We start from the raw sequence: 16225 nt of genomic DNA, 5'->3' as shown, positions 1-16225 counted from the left end.
TACATACCAAGATTCTGCCATTCAGGAGAGATCTCTTCTTTCTCAGCTCTCTCAGGACAGTCTGTTTGTACTTACATTCTATTTTACCCTACAGTTATTTGCATTCATGTCTTAGCTCCTCAACTCAGTTAAATTTCTTAAAGGCATCTTTGAGCACAATCATGTGCTTTGGCACGTAGTACGTACTTAGTTCGTATTTGAGTTTGCTGAATTTAATCTCCTTATCTAGAGCCCCAATCCTCCAACTGATTTCCAAAGATTTTAGGTCAATCTGTCCTAGACTAAGGGAATGGTACTAACGTTGCAACTACAAAACTTGACTGTTCAATTGAATAGATGAAACACAAATCAAATTAATTCTGGAAACTACCGGGAGGAAGGGCCAACATGTTTTGCTCCCCTTTTGGACTGGTTTCAATAGTGAAACAGGATAAGTGGAACATGTTTTTGTCTTTCTTTTAAACAAACAAACAAACCTAAACCAGAGAAATTTGGGTCAAAGATTTCCAAAGAAATGGCTTTTCTTTTATCCTATGGGCAGCAGTAAACCACTGGTGACAGGTTTTAATTATTTCTCCCTTATATTTGGAGATTTAGGAACTAGGCCAGAACCCATTACTTGTTTCACCTCTTGACAAGAGTCCAAAATTTAGTCACTGTAGGAACATTTAAAGGGCAAAAACTAGTTTTTAATGCTGAAGAATTCATATTACTTCCCAAAAGTTAAACATTTGAGTAATCTCTGTGCTTTGCACATAGTAGGCACTCAATAAATGTGTGTTAGATTGAATTAAAATTGTAATAGACCCCAAACTACCCTGCTTTTAGGCAGTAAGTTTGTCCGTAGCTTCAAAATCACAAACATCAGACTTTTAATAAAGAATCATACCACAAAGCAGAAATATGTATATGGTACTACAAAGAACGGAGATTAGATTCAATTATAACTGTGTAATTTCCTATTCTTTTAAGTACTCCAGTGGTTCTCAAAGAATAGTCAACCATGGGTAGGCTACAGCTTGGTTCCTTGTAATGAAAAGCCTTGGTTGTGAACTAATAACTCATTTATGATATTAAAACACTAACCAATTCCAATCTAAGTCAGCACTTTAAAAAGTGGTCAACACTATAGAAACTTCATCAGTAAGGTATAGATTTTAAAAAAAGATATACTGACCTAAAAAAAGGTCTGGGTTCAAGTCCATAAGCAAATAGCTACACTTCCCTATGTCTATTTCCAAATTTATAAAATGAGAGTGTTGATTTCGTTCATAGGTTCCCAAAGTGAGTCATATCACCCTGGGGGGCCTTGGAACCATGAGGGGTGAGGGGGTAGGGGCAGCTTCAGGTACAATTGGGAGGGGTTGAATAAAAACAAGCACATATGTCACACATGTTGGGAAATCCAGCAGGTATCAACAGGAATATGTGCAATATTGCATCATCAAAATTTCAATACAGGAAAAAACCCACAAATTATAATAAATTATTAAATTTAAGATGCATCATTTTAAAAAATAAATATTTTTTTGAAATGACACAGATTTCCAAAAAAACATTAAAGGGTTAAAGATTTCTGGGGGACGCTGAGTAACATTTTTTTTAAAAAGTGTCCAAATAAGTCTGGGAGCCTCTGGTCTAGTTATTTACCTCTAAACTCCCTCCCAGCTCTAACATTCTGTCTTTCACAGTAAAAGCAGAATATAAAGGGTAGCACTCACCACTGAATACAGGATCAAACGCAACCTAATAGTCTAGTGTGACTACATGCTGCTACATGAGAGTCCGCAGAGAGACTGCAGTACAACGGATCCCACACATATCTACATATATTAAAGGCACTCTCATGTCTGCATTTCATGAGGAGATTCCCATTGGATCCCTTTCTCAAATTACCAAAAGTGTTCAAAAGCCCCAGCTAGAGGCACTTCAGTACATTTCATTTTACAGACACCAAAGTTCATCATCCTTTACTGGCACTCCTTTTTAAGAAGTACCATGCCTTTGATTTCCAAGATGCTGAAACAATAACATTAATCAATTCGTTACCTATCACCAACCTCTCATCATATGCTTTGCCCCCCACACTTCTCCCCCAAAGTCTTAGTAATTGTGGAATGCTGTCCGGGTTAAAGACTATTTGCTCAAGAATCTCAGGCACACTTATCTATCAGATTATATCTACTTAATTTCCCCTGTTAGTTACTGTATGGCTGCCAGTGAAGGATCAGCACCCCTAAGGCTGTAATTGATATCTGAATAAAGATACTTCAAGGGTTCTAAAGCAGACTGTGGACAGGAAACAAATTTAGGAAATCCTGCTTTCTGTTACAGGAAATGAATCTGTGCCAACTGGTAGAAATTACTCTCGCAGCTTTGGAGTAAAATGAATACAAGTTTCTGTATGTGTTTCATAAACTGACCTTGCCTAGAATATTTTATTGATATAGAATTTCAAAGGGAGTATTTTCAACCTTAGTAAAACTTTCACTTAGTCCAGGAGGAATTCATAAACAGTAAAGCTTTCTGAAGAATTCTATTTAAGCTGAAATGAAGAAACGGGACTGAATCATCTCTAAGGTTTAATGGTTAAAAAATACTGCACATGAATGCTTTCGAAGTGTTGTCTCTTCAGTCAAAAACATTTATTTTGTTGAAATTACTCAGGATTCACAATTGAGATGAAAAAAAGGAAAATGGAAATTTTCCCTTAATGAAAGAGAGCGCTTCAACTCTCTGAATGATTGACATTAACATACAACTCTGAACCAAGTCCTAAGAACAAAATGATATTAATAATTACATCTAGATTGTACTTTAAGGTTTCCAAAGCACTTCACTCACAACCATTGTACACTTGTACATAATGCAAGAATAATTATCCCTGCCTTACAGATAAGGAAACTGAAACTGAGAAAAGAGAGGCGACTCAGGAACCCTGAATAAGCATAACAGAGACAAAAGGATGAAGCGACAGGACTACTTCTTCCTGGACAATACAGCTAAACAAGTGTCAGAACCAGGACCTGAAAGTGGGTCTCCTGATTCTAGGTCCAGTGATTTCAACAGCATCCTGTAATATATAAGCATCTCAAACCCCAGGTGAGTACACAGAATCATGTGAGGGACTATTAAAAAGCCAAGAAAAATCAAATCATTATCTGATTTTTCAAACAATACTAGGAAACAACTATGAACGATAAGATAATCAACATCTGGAAATTATACAGATCTCAATTCTGTCAAGTAAAGGGAGAAAATCAACCAACAAGCATTTATAAAGTTTCTGCTCTATGCCAGTGCTCTGGGCACTGGGGATAGAAAGAATGAAGGAATTCCTCCTCTCAGGGAGTTTACATTCTTGTAAATCACACACATGCATGTGCATGCACACAACACACATGCACACATGCACACACACACACACACACACACTACTGGTGGCACAGTGGATAGAGCACTGGGTTTGAAATCAGGAAGACTCCTGCCTTCCTGAGTTTAAATCCAGCCTCAGACACTTACTAGATGTGTGACCCTAGACAAGTCACTTAATCCTGTTTGCCTCAGTTTCCTCATCTGTAAAATGAGCTGGAGGAGGAAATGGCAAATCACTCCAATATCTCTGCCAAGAAAACCCCAAGTGGGATCATGAAGAATTGAACACGACTGAATAACAACAAACATGTATATAAATACACAAGCATACACACATAATCTATATATACATGCACACACATACACATATATAGTGTATATGTGTATACACATGCTATATATTCTTTCCCTCCAAATTATCCTTCAGTAGTTATCATATAATAATAGCTAACACTTATATAGCACCTATATGTGCCGGGCATTATAATAAACACTTTACAGATATTAACTCCCCACTTCACAGCTGAGAAAACTAAGGCTCAGCATCACACAGCTAGTAAGTATCTAAGGACTGCATTTGATTTGTATTTGAACTCAGGTCCTCCTGACTCTAAGAGGCTCAGAGCTCAGAAAAGCCTGGAAAGACAGTTCCACTTAGCATCCTCTGGCTCTAGTAAGGTCATTATTTACCAACTCTCTAACTAAAAGAGATCTCAGAAAACCAAGAATAGGTGTCACAAAATAAATCCATTAACTCAAAATATCTGTGATAATTGTAATTAGTTTAGGCCACATGGGTGGGGAACCTGCAGCCTCAAGGCTACATATGGTCCCCTAGGTCTTCAGGTAAGGTCCTTTGACTGAATCCTGGCTGCACTTGAGGACCTAGTGGGTCACATGTGGCCTTGAGACTGCAGGTTCTCCCCCTTTCTCAACCCACCCCATCCCCAGTTAGGATTTTCTTGTTTTCTTTTGCGAAAAGTCACATAGAGACTGCAAGTAGACCAAGGAGAAAATGTGAACTTCTGTATACTTCCAAACTTTATGCTGTATATGGGACCACAAAGAAATCTTCAACCTCTGAAAAAGTTTATCCAAATTTATATTGTCACAAGTTAAAGGAGTCTGGTAGTTATCCCATTCCTACGAATTTGTCACACTGCAAATATGGCACAGATTTTAGCAGTCACTGATGACACAAAATTCCAGTATCCAAAATTTTAGTTCAATGGAAGTCAAGGAAAAATGAAAAAGAGAACAGAAGGGCAAAGGACACATATAAGATTTCACTTAAGTTCCATTTCATGTCAGTACTGTACATTTGGGTCTTTCCCCCTACAAGACTATGAGTGCCATGACAGCAATAGGCATGGCTTAGCCTCTCCCCTGCCAGTGTCCAGTACAGACTCTGAAGACAAAAATCACTTTTAGAATTTCTACAACTAGTATTTCTGATAAAGACCTCACTTCTAAAATATATTTTTACATTTACAAGAATTTAGAAATTTATAAGAATACAAATTTACAAGAAAGGATATGAATAGGCAGTTTTCACAGGAAAAAATTAAAGCTATCTGTAGTCATATGAAAGAATGCTCTAAACTACTATTGATTAGAGAGATGCAAATCAAAACAACTCTGAGGTACCATATCATACCTATCAGACTGGCTAACACGATAAAAGAGGAAAATGAAAAATGTTGGAGAAGATGTGGGAAAGCTATAACACTAATTCATTGGTGGAGTTGTAAGCTGATCCATCCATGCTAGAGAGCAGTTTGGAACTACGATCCAAGGGCTATAAAAGTGTACATACCCCTTGACCCAGCAATATCACTTCTAGGGCTGTATCCCAAAGAGATCATAAAAATTGGAAAAGGTCCAACATGTACAAAAATACTTATGGCAGCTCTTTTGTGGTGGCAAAGAATTAGAAATTAAAGGGATGTCCATCAGCTAGGGAATGGCTAAACAAGTTGTGATATGTAAATGTAATGGAATACTACTGTGCTATAAGAAATGATGAACAGCCAGACTTCAGAAAAACCTGAAAAGTCTTATATGAACTGATGCTGAGTGAAGTGAGCAGAACCAGGAGAACATTATACACAGTAACAGCCATAGTGTGCAATGACTAACTTTAATAGACTTAGCCCTTTCAGCAATTTAAGGACCTAAAACAATTCCAAAAGACTCATGATGGAAAATGCTAATCACATCCCGAGAAAGAACTAAGGAGTCTGAATGCAAAGTGAAGCCAACTATTTTCTTTTGTTTTGTTTTTCTTCCATTCATTCCAATTCTTCTATACAACATGACTAATGTGAAAATATGTTTAATAGAAATGTATATGTAGAGTCTACATGAGATTTCATGCCATCTTGGGGAGGAAAGGGAAAGGGAGAAAATTTAAAACTTATGGGAGTGAATGTTGAAAACTAAAAATAAATTAATTTAAAAATCACTTTTAATAGATGTTTGGTTATTAATTGATCTAAGAAAAGGATTCTTAATCTCTTTGAATGCCATGGACACCTTTGGCAGACTGATGAACTCTATGGACCCCTTCTTAGAAGGTTTGTAATTGTGTACAATAAAATACATAGAATTACAAGGCAAAAAACTATACTGAAATAGTAATCAAAAATTAAAAAAAAGGTCACAAACTCTAGGTTAAAAAGTCCTGACTTAAGGCATCTGAGAGTATCAGAGGTTAATTGTGAGGTAAAATAAAATTATCTTAACATATCAAAGTAACTCTTTAAAGCAAAAAGATAAAAATATCTTGAATCCTAAAAAAAAAACCACACCTCATCCTTCCCATCTTCATTCTTCAGATGAGGAAACTGAGGCCCAGAGAGGTTAACTGACTTTCCCAAGACCACTTGACTCTAAATCTGGTGCTCTATTATACCACATCTGTATTTCCTTTGAAAAAGGAGGGGAAACTACCCCTAGCACAAACATCATATATAGAGATTTTGCTTAATGGCTTATTCTGCCAATAAAGGTGTACTACTGCAGATGGCTTTAGAATAATTATCCACAACATAATCAGTGGTCTATCTTGCTTAAAATACAAGTTTAATTTCTAAACAGTTTCCCCTTAGCTTCTGTTTATAAAATTGATACCTGGCCTGAATACATAAGCAAGAAAAATGATCTCTGTAGCCGAACACAATGCTATCACTTCTGAAACAGAGAAACTTAAAGGTTGATCCATTTTAAAATTGAAATATAGCAGGTAGCTTAATGTTCAATTCAGTATCAAGTTTGAGATAATCTCCTGGGACAGTAAGAGAAGGAATTTGGAGAGTATGGTTTAGCATCATAGAAAGATCACTAAATTTGGAGTCTGAAAACCTGGGTCTGGAATCTTGGCTGTGAGAAGCTGTGTGCCTATGGCCAGATGGCTTTCCCTTTCTGGGGCTTGATTTACTATCTGTAAAATGAGCATAATAATATTTGCATGTTCTACTTCACTACTTTGGCTAAGGCATCTTGTAAACCGTTGAGGACTGTATACAACTGAGTTCTTCATAACTAATTATAATATAATTAATGATTACATGATGATCAGTTCTAATACATAATTAGAAGAACAAATGATTGATTTTTGTGAATTATATCACAAGTCAGTATGACAAAGGATATAAAAACACTTTCCTGCTGAGTGGGCAACCTCTATATGGAAGCAATGGACATTCTTAGCTATATAAGAAACTGGAAGGAAAACTAATTAGGAGCTCATTATAAACAAATATAAACCGGGCAGCTCTGCTTCCAGGGTCTACACTCACTACGAAGGGAGACAAATGAGTTCTTTTGGTTTTAGTAATAGAATATGCTTCAACATGAAAGGCCTTCTTAAAGGAATGTGGCTTTTAAATTGGACCACATACCTTTGAAACACTGGTCATTCCCTCTGCTAATCAAGACCTCTTACCCTTTCCTAATTCCATACTTATCTTTAGGCAAAAATTTCTTACTTAAAGTCCAACTAATTCTCTCCTTTATTTCTAAATGTGTTTATCCCAAAACCCCATCCAGTGATTTGTCTTCATTCAATTTCATTAGCAATTATCTACTCTGATTCCTAGTTTCCTGATAACTCCTTGGGAAATTGCCAGTTTCAAGCTTGTAAAAATGTGTAAGGAATGACCCACATCCCAAGTTTTAGCTGACTGGAGGCTTTACCTCATCTGGGCTGGATGCCTGGTATACCCGGCACGAGTCCTCATAATGCTTCTCCGCTTCTGCCTGATCCGTCACTCCATTAGACTCATAGACTGGTGTAACATTGTGGCAGAGGGCAATTGCTTTCACAGCTTCATGAACACGGCTACTCATGGTTTTCCGGACTTTGGTGGTGAGTGTAGGGCCTTTTAAAGTGGGTGGATCTTGAGATTGCTGGAGAAAGAAGAAACCAAAAAGAGAAATGGTTAAAGATGAAGGGCTTCAAAGGAGAAAAATCCCAGTCAGAGTTCAATTCCCTCCTCTAGTTTTCCTAATATAGACATATATCATTGCACACACTTTCTGTGATGCTTTGGGAAACAATTTCTCAAAAAGTACTGATTCCATTTAAGTGTTTTTCACAGGTGGGGTATACCCACTTGACAAATGAACTGTCCCCATTTCCAGGTAATCAGTGACTTAATGTTTAACTCAGACTTTCAACAGAGGAAATAAATGAAATGACAACAAAGATGGAACACACAAATACTGATCGTCAAATCTCTAACCCACTTTTGGAGGCCAATGATGACCTACAGCAAATCTACTCTTCCCACAACTGTAGTGAGAGTTTGAGGCTAGTAGATCAAAATATCCCAAAAGTCTTTATATTTGATAGTCTGTTTAAAAGCTGTTTCATTCAACAGAAGATAAGTGCTCTGATAAGTCAGAATGAACTGAGATCTAGATACATGAACACATGGTTGACCCAAAATAGAAAACAGATGGGTTTCCTGGAACTAGAAAATAACTTTCATTTCATTTTTAATACTATTTTTAGTAGCAGCGTCAGACTTTTCAGGTAATTAGACAATTACTAAATTATACTGGTCACTGAGGGGACACACAGTGCTCTGACTTCCTGCTCGGTTAACCTCTGGTGTCAAGAGGACAAAAGTTTCGCTTCCAGGTCAAAGGGCATTGCATGGCAACAGTAATTAGAGTAATGAATCAGAACTACAGTTTAAATGAATCATCGTTTGCCAAGTGCTTTTAATTACAAAGAATTTAACACTGAGATTGTAAAAAAGATCAAAAATTTACAGAAAAATTATCACTGTCACAATGCAAATATGCATCATGAGCAATTTGGACAAATTCCATAATTTAAGCTGGAAAACATGTGTCCTTAGGGTTTTCACACATCACTCAGCACCCAGACGGACCGACATTAACATCTGTCATCAGAACCAATCATCACAACAGTTGATAGAACAATTACTTTGGTCTGCGATGTTAGTACTTATTAGTACTAACTACTATTGCGATGTTAGTACAAAGGATTTGGACATATAAAAGCCACTGGCCACATGAAAAGCTCTAGATTTCATAAATATAATAATCCACTACAAAAGGAAGTCAAATGTGGTCAGCTACCATTAACATCGCAAATGAAGAAAACCACACATGAATTGGTTTCCAAATCAGACTGAAGACTCACCAAAATGAACCACTAAGCCAAGTAAGATGACCTGAAGTTTCATGAACATACAAAACTACTAGGGGTCTGGTGGACCACTGGGAGGAGGGTCAGGTGCTAGTCTTTCAACACCTTCGGCAACTCAAGTCATAGCCTTGTGTTTCTGTTTCCTCATCCATAAAATAAACCAACCAATATCTGTCCTCTCTCATAAGATTAGTATGATGATAAAAGAAGAATTCTCAAGTACTTTCAAAGTAAAAACCCACATGTGGGTAAGCCAACTCTTAAAACAGTAACAGCAGTGTTATCTTACGGCCAATTTCTATCAATTTGAGAAGAGACACTTCAATGTCTCCAGCAAGCTCCCTGGAAGAGTTTCAAATCTTACAGTGTTTATCTCTCTACCTTCTCCCCAGGCCCTTTAACCTAGACACATTTCTTCTTACTTAAGAGAATGCCAGTGGAAAACAAAAACAGATGTAGTAGCCAAGAAGGCAGGTTACTACACATTTTGCCCTGGGGAAAAACATTGGTCCCTCGCATAGGGAAAATAAAAAGGCTTCATGTGAGGTCAGAAGAGATTTCATAACCAAACACAAATAGATGTGTGGGACATTAAGATCTTTGCATAGAGAGTAATTCTGCAGGGTCACAGCTCACAAAAGGAAATCAGGAGCCTCTGAAAAGGCACCTCCTGCTCCTCATTAATGAAGTGCTGTAAATACTTTTACAGATGCTGATTCTAGGCTGTGTTAAAAGAAACCTTTTTTTTAAATTAAATTTCAAGTCAGAATGTACAACTGTTCTATTTCTCATGATAGGTACTGCATGTTACACATATTATACAAAGTTTACATAAACTGTAAATAAATAATGTTAATACAAACCACTAAAGAAAAGGAAATCTTAAAATTCAAATATCATGGTTTCCTTTAATTTTCAAAAGTTCACAACTCATCCAAATCTTACAGATTTTTCAAAGAGCCAGAGGAAAACAGAAAAGATTAAATAATTTATATTTTCAAATAAAGAAACTGAAAGCACAAAATGATTAATAGATTCCATTCACTTTATATCACGGAAGAAGTCTTCAGCAAAATTTTAGAGATCTCCACGAATAACATGGCTTTCCATCTCTACTTACTTAGATATTTACCTGGCTAAAAATAGGAAATTATATATTATAATTGCAATATAATACTTCACATTCAAATAGTGCTTTAAGATTTGCAAAACACTTTACGTATTATCTCATTTGCTCCTCACAACAATCCTGTGAGCTAGGCAGTATTCCCATTTTACGGATGAGGACACTGAGACTCAGAGAAGATAAGTGACTTGTCCAGGTTCTCACAGCTAGTAAGTGTCTAAGGCAGGATTCAAACTCAGTTTTTCATGACTCTAGTCTAGCTCTCTACCTACTATGTCACCTCGCTGCCACTGCATGCTTCTAAAACAGTGTCTATGGTTCCTCTGAATGGCATTCTGAATTCAGTTTTTAAAAGTTAATGATTCTAAAAAAGTAGTAAAACTGAGACTCAGTTACATTTCTTGAACATATACATGGGTACTGTATTTAGAAAGGGGCAGGGTGGTATGGTGGATAAAGTACTAGACTTGGAGTGCAGAAGACCTGACACTTTCTATGCAACCCTGGAAAAGTTACTTAGTTTTATATTTGTACTACTTATCTCACAAGACTGTTGTGAGGCTAAAAGGAAATATTGCAAGTAAAGTTTTATCAAACCAAGCACTATCTAAATGTTCCTTTTTTAAAATCAGTAATAACATTGCAGTTACCTCATAGTAAGCGCTTGATATTTACTGAACATATGAAAATCTAACTTTATGCAAAAGATTAATTATGGGAGAAGCAACATGGTATAGCAGATAGAGATCTGGCCTCAGAGGCAGGAAGACCCAGGTTCAAGTCTCACCAGTGACACATTCTGGCAGTGGGACCTTAGGCAAGTGACTTAACTATAGGCAATTCTCTTAATACTTTAAGTTGGAGAAAAGAGACTAACATATATTGGAACAAGGAATTTCTTCACCTATCGGCTCCTATAATAATGAAACTAGTCAAATCTCTTTCCCTATGAGGATGGCTATTTACTGTGCAAATAAATTACACACATTATAAAAGCATTCATTAAAGATAGAATTACCCTAAAAATAGCAAATTCCCCTGGAGAATAACTTAGTTTTTGAACAATAATTTACAAACTTCTACCTCGAGCTTAATGGAGCAGCTGGGGGGCATAGTGGATAGATTACTGAGCCTGGAATTAGAAAGACCCGAGTTCAAATCCAGCCTCAGACACTTACTAGCTGTGAGACCTTGAGTAAGTCACTTAACCCTGTCTGCCTCAGTATTTTCATCTGTAAAATGAGCTAGAAACAGAAATGGCAAACCACTGCAGTATGTTTGCCAAGAAAACCCCAAATGGGGTCACAAAGAGTAAGATAGGACCGAAATGACTCAACAGCAACTTCTAGCTTAATACTCTTTAGCCAGCACAATGCTTGACGTAGAGTAGGCACTTAATGGTCATTGACTTGACTTCTAGATAAATGTCTGCTCCATGAAGGGAGGAACTGACTGCTTCTTTCTTTGTCTTTGTATCATCAATCCCAGCCCACGTTTTTACATAGAGTAATTACTTAATGTGTTTGTTGAGCTGAACTGAATTCTTAGAAATACAACTATTATATAAATTAAGGTATACCTACCTCACACACATACATGTACTTGCCTAGCGCCACTGTTTCCTTAAAAACACAACTTTCAGCAAAAAGCCTATTATCAGGTGCAGCTAGCTCCATAGGAAGTATGATATAAATATTATATGCAGGCAATCATGAAAACAGCACTGAGGCACTTTTGTCACGTTACAACAAAGTCTGGTTATCATCTAATGGCTTTATTATAGGAAAATTTTGGTCAGGTCACTGACACATAAGTTTTGATTTTGCTCTATTTAACTCACAATAGTTCTGTGGTAGAAATGATTTCCCAGGGAATCTGGGTCATCATTTGGTGAGCTGGGCAGAGCAATACATCTCAAACTGAATGAAGAGAAAGATCCATTGTAGTTAAAAAGTACATCAGGGGAGTTCTGCCTCCTGCACCCATCTGTGGAACAGAAAGGGACAGGAAGAAGAAAAAGAAGTAAAAGCCACCATTGAAATCAACAACGCCATGCTTCCAAGTGATACATGTAATTGTATTACACATGAATCTCAGCTAAAAAAACAAGGATAATCTACCTGCGTCTCAGTATCCTTATCTGTAAAAATCAAGAGATTCACCTACACCATCTCTAAGGTCCCTTGCAGCTATAACATTCCATGTTCTATGTTCCAAGATCCTGCTCAGCTCCAACATTCTAAATATTATGTCCCAGGATCCCTTGCAGCAATTACATTCTATGACTATGAAGAGACCAAATAAAAAGGCAGGAAATGACCAAATAAAACCTTAGCTGCCAACAAGTAGCATCTATGACATAAGGTTTCTCACCCCATCAAGTATAGTTAATGATGATTAAATTAACCCGATCTTCATCTCGCACATATTTTATATAATATTATAAGTAACAGGAATATGATTAGACCAGTCACGAAATTAGGATGGGGAAGTCTTAGATGAGGGAAGTCTACCAATACATGTCTGCACCTTCTCTGAAACTTAAGTTATACTGGACATTTGTTTTAGAAAGTTGTCTAAGGTCCTACACAATTATATAACTTGCTTAGGGTCACGCATCCTGCATGTTCCAGAGGCTGTACCTGAACCGAGGTTTTCTTAGTCCCAAAGCAAGCTCTCAATCCACTATGACAACCTGTCCACAATAATATTGTGAGGATTAAATTACATAGGTAGATAGATATTTGGGCTTCAAAAACATTATTATGAGTTGTTGAAATAGGCAAAAATAAGCATGTTGCATTTTGCTTGTAAGAAAAATTTGTGTCTCTTTCTTTTCTCTCTGCTGTTTGAATCATAGCAAGTTAAACTGCAATGGACCCTAGAACAAAGAATTTAATAAGTGTCAGAGCTGAAGTAGATCTCATACTGTAGGTCAAAATCCACACTTTGGAGAGGAGGAAACTGACACCCAGAAGAAAGCTATTCTTCTCCTTTGTTTCTTTCAAAGCTTGAGGACAGAGACTATTTCACTTTTCTCTACCCCTTATCTGTCAGTCAGGCAGTAAACAAGCATTTATTAAGCACCTACTATATACCAGACACCGTGCTAAGTATTGTGGATACAAAGAGAGACAAGAGGGTATCAAGAAGCTTACAATCTAATCAGAGAGACAACAAGCAAATAAATATGTACAAATTAGCTATAAACAGGATAAAAAGAAAATAATAAATAGAGGGAAGGCAATAGAAATAAGGGGGATTAGGAAAGGTTTTCTAAAAAAGATAGAATTTTAGTGAGAACTTGAAGGAAACCAAGGAAGCCAGATGGTGAAGATAAGAGAGAACATTCGAGAGATGGAGAACAGTCAGAGAAAATGCCTTTGTCCAAGAGATGAAGTACCTTATTTATGGAACAGTCAGGAGACCAGTGTTACTAGATCAGAGTATGTGGTGGGGCGTAAAGTATAAGACTAGAAAGGTGAGGAGCTAGGTTATAAAGAGCTTTAAAATGTCAAAGGAAGGATTCTGTATTTGATCTTGAAGGTGACAGGGAATTTATTAAGTAGAGGAGGTGATGTGGTCTGACCTGCACTTCAGGAAAATCACTTTGGCAACTGAATGGAGGATGGAGTGCAGAGGGGAGAGGGTTAAGGCAGGTAGACCTGCCAGCAAGTTATTTCAGTAATCCAGGCAAGAGATTATGTGAGCCCACACCAAGGTGGCAGCAAAATCAGAGAGAGAAGGGAGCATATTTGAAAGATGTTACAAAGAAGAAAGAGATAGACCTTGGCAACAGGGTGCATATAGGAGATAAGAATAAGGAATTAAAGAGATTAATTAGGTTGCAAACCTGGAAGACAGGGAACATAGTGGTGCCCTTGGCAGAAACAGTGAAGTTTAGGATAGGAATTAGAGGGAAAGATGAGTTTAGTTTAAGACATGCTGAATTTAAAATGTCTACCAGACACCTAGTTTGAAATGTCTGAAAGGAGCTGGAGATGTGAGACTAGAAATCAGCATAGGATTTAGAACAAGATACATAGACCTGAGAATCATCAGCACAGAAATGATAGCTATGGTAGCTGATGAGTGAAATAGTATGAAGGAAGAAGAGAAGAGGACTCAGGACCAAATCCTGTGGGACACCTATGGTCAGAGGATGTGATCTGCATGAAAATTCAGCAAAGAACACTGAGAAGGCGTAGTCTGATAGGCAGGAGAAGGACCAGAAGAGAGCAGTCTCCCAAAAACCTATACAGAAGAGAGGATCAAGGACGAAAACAGCATCAAAGGCAGCAGAAAGGTCAGAAGGAATGAAGACTGAGAGAGGTCATTGGGTTTGGCAATGAAGGGATCAATGGTACCATGGGAGAAAAGAGTGTTGGTGAAATCATGATGTCAGAAGTCAGATTATTGGGGGTTAAAAAAGACAGTAGAGGAGAGAAAGGAGAGGCACCTATTAGAGATAGCCTTCTGAAATTTAGCCACAAAGAACAGAAGAGATATAGTGGAGATGAAAGGATCAAGTGAGGGCTTTTTGAGGATGAAGGAGATACGAGCATACTTGTAAATAAAGGGTCAGTACATAAGGAGAGACTGAAAATAAGTGAGTGGGGATGACAAAAGGTAGAATCTATTGTAGCATATAGGATGGAATGAGATTGCTTGTGCAGGGAGAAAGGTTTATCACAGTAAGGAATAGGACCATCTCTGCATTTGAGACAAAGGTGAAGGAGGAGATAGTGGCAGAAGGCAGAAGTCGAAGAGAGCAGAAGAGGGAGTTCACAGTGTATGGCCTCAATTTTTTCGGTAAAATTATGAGGCAAGATTCTCAATTGAGATGGTGGGGGGAGGAAGAGCCATAGGAAGTTTGAGGAGAGATGGAAAGATTTGTAAGAGCCACTGAAGAATGGGATAGGAAGTTAATAAGGGAGGTGTAGAAGGATTGCCTGCAAGCTGTGAAAACCCTAAGTTAAGACTATATAACATAAATTTGTAGTGGCCCCAAGAAAAATGGTTTAATAATTTTCTCTACCTTTATTCAGCATGTTTGTAGGAGCAAAGGCAGCAACAGAATGATCCAGACTGGATAACAGGTTAGAGTAATCCAAGGCTGAGACTTGGCAGGGTGCAGTCACTAATACGACAAGGGAAGCAGGGATGCAAGAGAAGAGGAAATTGTTGGGTTGAACTCATTCACCCAGGGGTCAAGTTGGAGAAAAGAGGAGAAAGCAGTACAACAGAAAGGAACCCAACATATACAGGAGGGCCTGATGTACAGGTTCTTAGATCTGCATTTCTAAAAGGAAAGCAACTTTTGAGGGGTCAACAATCACTTCAATCAAACACATATACCAGCAGAGAAAATACAAGCAGGACCAACAGACAGGGCTTCCAATTGTCTGACCACAGGCAATACATATATCATTACCAGAGACAGAAGCACCAACATCCGGGTTTTCAAAGTCAAGGGTGCTTCTTAAAATGGCTGCCCAAAGTCTCATCTGGCACACAAAAACTTCTTCCAAAAACTAAGCCCCAAAGCAAAACCCCCACCTCGGAGTATATATGCTCTTTTCGGAGCCCAAGGGCATTATCCTTCATGACCCAGTGCCTCATCAGCAATCAGCAAAAGATGAGGGGGGGGGGGAGAGAAGGAGAGGGAGAGGGAGAGGGGGAGAGAGAGAGAGGGAGAGAGAGAGAGAGACTATTGAAGTCCTCTAGCATGTGGGAAGGAATTAAGGAGAGAAGGACTGTGAGTCTAGTATTGAACTCATTGAGGAAGGAAGGAAGGGGAGTAAATTGGAGGTCTGTAGTCAAAAATTACCAGGATTTTGACTGGTATATATGAAATGAATGAACCTCAAAGGTGGATAAGTTACTAAGTGAAGGAGGTAGGAGAACCTGGAAGTGGCAATGGGAAGTAAGGAATAATCCAATTCCCCTACCTCAATTGGTGAGCTGAAGAGAATGAGTGAAGATGTAGCCAGCATTGGAAAGGGCGACCAGGGAGGCTGTGTCATCAAGGGGAATCCAAT

The 16225-nt window shown here is 37.9% G+C and overlaps 1 protein-coding gene across 8 annotated transcripts in view; it reads right to left on the bottom strand.

Annotated features, from left to right (window-relative positions):
- ATP9A (ATPase phospholipid transporting 9A (putative)) overlaps positions 1–16225 on the bottom strand; it is a 156359-nt gene that overhangs the window by 51114 nt on the left and 89020 nt on the right. For all 8 annotated transcript variants that reach the window (XR_011972344.1, XM_072633539.1, XM_072633535.1 and 5 more), the window contains exon 14: positions 7573–7785. Coding sequence is in view for 7 of the 8 variants with exons in the window: in XM_072633539.1 (XP_072489640.1) it covers positions 7573–7785 (213 nt within the window). In the remaining variant the exon portion in view is untranslated. The remainder of the gene's footprint in view (positions 1–7572; positions 7786–16225) is intronic.

The sequence above is a fragment of the Notamacropus eugenii genome, chromosome 1, assembly GCF_028372415.1.
Source record: "Notamacropus eugenii isolate mMacEug1 chromosome 1, mMacEug1.pri_v2, whole genome shotgun sequence".
NCBI lineage: Eukaryota > Metazoa > Chordata > Mammalia > Diprotodontia > Macropodidae > Notamacropus > Notamacropus eugenii.
This window is presented reverse-complemented; position numbering and strand designations above follow the sequence as displayed.